General features: G+C 38.1%; 1 protein-coding gene across 1 annotated transcript; it reads right to left on the bottom strand.

Moving 5' to 3' along the window:
• Positions 1–319: 319 nt before the first annotated feature.
• Positions 320–3,430, bottom strand: LOC126180611 (uncharacterized). The gene is made up of 2 exons (XM_049924710.1): positions 3,364–3,430; positions 320–780 (listed from the first exon to the last, which is right to left on the bottom strand). The coding sequence occupies exons 1-2, from the start codon at positions 3,428–3,430 to the stop codon at positions 320–322; spliced, it is 528 nt and encodes a 175-aa protein (XP_049780667.1).
• Between the last annotated feature and the right edge of the window lie 1,246 nt (positions 3,431–4,676).

Genomic DNA, 4,676 nt, shown 5'->3' with positions numbered 1-4,676 from the left:
AATATGTGCTCCCAATAGTAGGTCATCCCTTGCAGTATCTTCTGGATCATTTCCACAGTATAAATCAAATTTGAAACACTTGCTCCACAAAGAGACCACAACTTATAGCCAAATCTAATAGGCTTGCCTCAGATAAACTGTTTCAGGCCACTTCGTCCATAGTATTTGACAATCATTTCGTCAGTTGACAAATTTTCCTCAAATATTCCAAATTTTTGAAAAGATTCATTTATCATTTTCAGGAGACATCTAGTTTTGGATCCGCGATCGTGTTTGTTTTCATTGGCTAAGTCATTATCTTGAAAATGAAGCAATGTTTTCAACTTCTGATATTTATTCCTTGACGTAGCTGTCTATATAATTGGTATGCCAACTCTTCATCCTCAGACCAGTATAGCTTCTCAGCAGGGAGCTTATGGTAGCCAGCAAAAAGAAGAAATCCGGCAAAGACCTTCACTTCTTCGACTGTGAGGTTAAAATCCTGTGTATTCTTCATATTTACTGCATATCTCACAGTTTCTTTCACTATGAACTCGTATATGTTTTCGTTCATCAGTTCTTCAAACATCTCCTTCGGAGTCAAGGAAGAAAGTTGTTCCTTCAATTCCTCTCTCTTTGTGGTGATGTCATGCTCACTAGTTTGAGACAGCTTTGTATAAACTGGAGGTGTCTTTTTCCAATTGCTTTTTTCATCAGTAAGACGTCTCTTCTTCGATTTACTTCTGGAAGCTTGGGATGTACTTGGCAGTGAAGTTTTACATATAGTTTCTTCCTTATTCTCTGATGATGCAACATAATGTAATTCAATATATATATGTATAAAAAACAAGGGTTGTTAGTTAACTCAGCAACAAAATCTGGTAAAATTACCACATTCTAAAAAGAAAATACATCAGCAATAGCAGAGTTTCATATTCGAACGTGCAGCAATACAAATAACTGAAATGATAACACCAAGTCCCAATGTCCTATTTCGAGTACACCAAATTTTATAACAATGGAAAACAATGAATATAACTCCAATTGAGCAAACAATGCAAGTAGTTTAAAAGACACATTGTTGACTATAAATAATCACAAAAAGATCTTTGCCACATATTTCAAATATTACTAAATTGTCGATAAAGTAAATACCTGCAATAATGAAAAGTAGGCCTTAGTATTCAATAATCAATTAATGGTAGGATTTATTGCTTTCAATTTCCTGTAAGCATACATTTGTTATAAAAAGCATCAACAAATGACGTAGAACAGTTATAGTTGCAAATTAATAATTTATTGTGTATTTATAAATAAATATGTGCTCTGTCCTCAAAATAGGACACTGGTACTTAATGGGTTAAGCTGACGTATTTCACAAACTTTGTTACGTTACTGAAGCTGTTAAACCGTGGGAAAAAAGGTGTATTAATACGATCTGCTGTAGGCAACAAGAGAACGGGTCAAGCAAGCTGATACTTTCCAAAAATGTTAAAGAAGAGCTCTTTGAGAATATTATAACAGGCCCACAAACAATATGACTCTACATGAGATGGTAGACACTGTTTCACGGACAGAGCTATGCAATGTGTTTCATAATTCCCAATTACAGGCTTCAATTGATTGTAGTGGGGACTAAGTAGTTAAAGTTTTGATAAGCAACCCCTGTCCTGAAATGCGCTGTTTGGATGTAGAATAAGTTTGATGTTAGCACCACTTTCAAATCTTCCACTTTATGGTCGCATACAGCGGAGACAATGGGCGCTGACCCGTGTGCTCAACAACAGCCAATAGCATGAGGATTGTTTCGGGTACTCATATTCGGGTTCTCTTCTACGTTACGAAGGACGCACTCTTCACAGTCGGAAGTGCGGCGTGCCCATGGAGCACCACAACCGACCTCCCTATTTGCGAACACAGCCGTTTCTCGCAGCCGTTGTCGTAGCCAGACAAAAATGGTGTGTGATGTCATGTTTACAACAGGGACTGACGACGGCTCCCTCTTCTCAGTTTGTGTGTGTGTGCCGCGAAATGAGAGACCTGAAAGTGACCTGATCTCAAACTTACTTAATATCCAAATGACAGATCAAAATTTTATATACTGAAACGTCCCCTTAGAAAAATTTATGAATTACTCTGCTGATAAAACTCTTACGCTATTTGATTTTCAAACAGCTGAGCAAAACTGAACGTACTCAGACATTTCGCTCTTTACCTATTCTGATCAACACTAAACTGACACAATATTTTTAGCGCAACGCAGTCTGACTTTTAATAATCCCTCCAAAAGAATGGCCCTGACTAACAATAACCTATACCGTTCATGAATCTTCATTACTCGAACTACTGGAATACTGCGAACGCCAATACTGCCAGATAAATAAAAGATTCTGACTACTGAAGTCACTAAATACTGATAGGCATAGTTGGCAAACGAAAGATTTTGATAAAGAACAAACAATGTATTTACCTTAATAGTGTTCAAAAGTCATTTTATATATATATATATATATATATATATATATATATATATATATATATATATATATAGTTCATGACATTCAGTCTTACAAATTTACTGTCTCTGATGGACACACGTCCAGATCATCTGCTCTCAAAACTCCGCCACCTCTCTCCCCACATCCACCACTGCGCAACGCTACGCGCTGTTAACAGCCAACTGCCCAACACTACAATTGCAACTTCCAACAATGCAAACCAGCCACAGACTGCACACAACACAGCCAGTGATTTTCATACAGAGCGCTACGTGGCGTTACCAATATAAAAATCTAAACAGCATACTTACATAGCCCCCATGCTTCCCAGAAAAAATTTTACATATTGTTTTGGGAAGTGGGCAATACAGATTTGAAAAAATTTTACATAATTACAATAACAAACATATCAAATGCACACGCTTGTTGATACACTGCTGGTCAAAAACAAAGATTTTCTCACAGTCCATAAAGACAGTCCTGATCATTCATCACAGTAAAATTGCAGTGTTTTTTTTTGTCAAAGTCTGAGCAGTAAAAGAAAATGCACACGGAAGTAGTGTATTTCCATGGAGTCTTGAAGAAGTAGTGTTATCCTTCCAATGGAAAGACAATGCTGACTCTTGACATGCAGACAGGTAATAGGCCACAAGAGAGCAAACCCAACGCAGAGTCAGTCGAAGTTTTGAAGAATATTGGTAGGTAGGTCATCACAGAGCAGATCACTGTAGTCCTGTTAGAGATTATGGTATTGGTGGGCCACCAGAGGTGCAGACCCACTGCAGTCCTTGTAGAAATAAGGCTGCGTTCACACTGCAGGCCGGGCCGAGCCGAGCCTGGCCGGGCCGCCGCCCGCTTTGATATCAAACACATGATTTTGAATTGCGGTGTTCACACTGGCGGCCGGGCCGCGCCGACACGTCGTGAGCCTCCCGGAACCGAGCCGGCGACATCCCGAGTGTTTAATATTGCCGGCGCGAGCCGACCGCAGGCGCGAGCCTTGGAGCAGCACTACAGCTTCTGCAGTACACGCATCACACGTCTCCCTTCTGCTTTCATCACAAGTGTGACTGCACACTTCTTTTATTTTAAGATGTTACCTCACATTTCACAATCAGTGAGGAAAAATTACGTTTATTGTAATGATACATGCGAAATTACTTTTATTTCATTTATTTAATCTACCGTATTTACATGCATTTACAACAATAGCTTGCCAGCGATAGCGGCATTGCCGCAACTGAATAGTTCGCATTTACTTGTAAACGGAGACAGATATGAGTGTTACTGAGGGACGGAAATGTGTCCCTACCAGATGACAATGCCTTACGAAGTCATGCTGTAGCACGTTACTATAAGCTGTTGTCTGTGACATCTTTTTGCGATGTTCTTACTTTCATGATTGCAAAATAACATATACATGACATTAACATGTATCCATCAATTTAGTATCAGAAATTCGGCTAGAATGACAGTAATGATACAGTTTCCAGATTACGGAGCGAAGTAACCAAGGAGTGTGTTTCAGATAGTACACACAAATATAAATTATTTTCTTTTATAATTTTATTTGTTTTATTTAAAATGAAATGAGGTACACAAAAATACAGTAAATAGCTAAGTACTTTCAATTCCAAAATTTATTTTTGAATGGTATTTTAATTATTTTAAGTTGCATTTTTAACGAAATATTCAAGAAAAGTGTTCCTCACAGTTTTCGAACGTAATGTGGCATTTGTGTTGAATGTGGCACCAGCTGTCTGTATATCAGCATTGTTACAAAACTTTTCAGCTTCAACATTGCATCCTTCTCTGTCAATGACAATATTATGAAGTAGACAAATGCACTTGACTATGTGATCAGCTACGTCAATGGATGTTCAAATTTCCTTCCTCAGTAGTTTCCATTTATTGGTCATTATACTAAATGCACAGTCAACAACTTTATTTTCTCGTTGTCCAAATTTCTGTGAGGAAAAGGTCTCATCAAATTCTCTAATAAGGGGTAAGCTTCATCTCCCAGAAAGACATACGGCAGTTCCTGACACATTCCTTCAAGTCTTGTTGGTGGCGGTAATAACAGCTCTCCATTTGTAAGTTTCTTATATAACATATTTTCTTTAAACACGCCTGCATCAGACTGTTTACTGCAGGCACCAACATCTACAGCAATAAGTTTGTAATTTGCATCAGCAACTG

Source organism: Schistocerca cancellata, chromosome 1 (assembly GCF_023864275.1).
Source record: "Schistocerca cancellata isolate TAMUIC-IGC-003103 chromosome 1, iqSchCanc2.1, whole genome shotgun sequence".
Classification (NCBI taxonomy): domain Eukaryota; kingdom Metazoa; phylum Arthropoda; class Insecta; order Orthoptera; family Acrididae; genus Schistocerca; species Schistocerca cancellata.
This window is presented reverse-complemented; position numbering and strand designations above follow the sequence as displayed.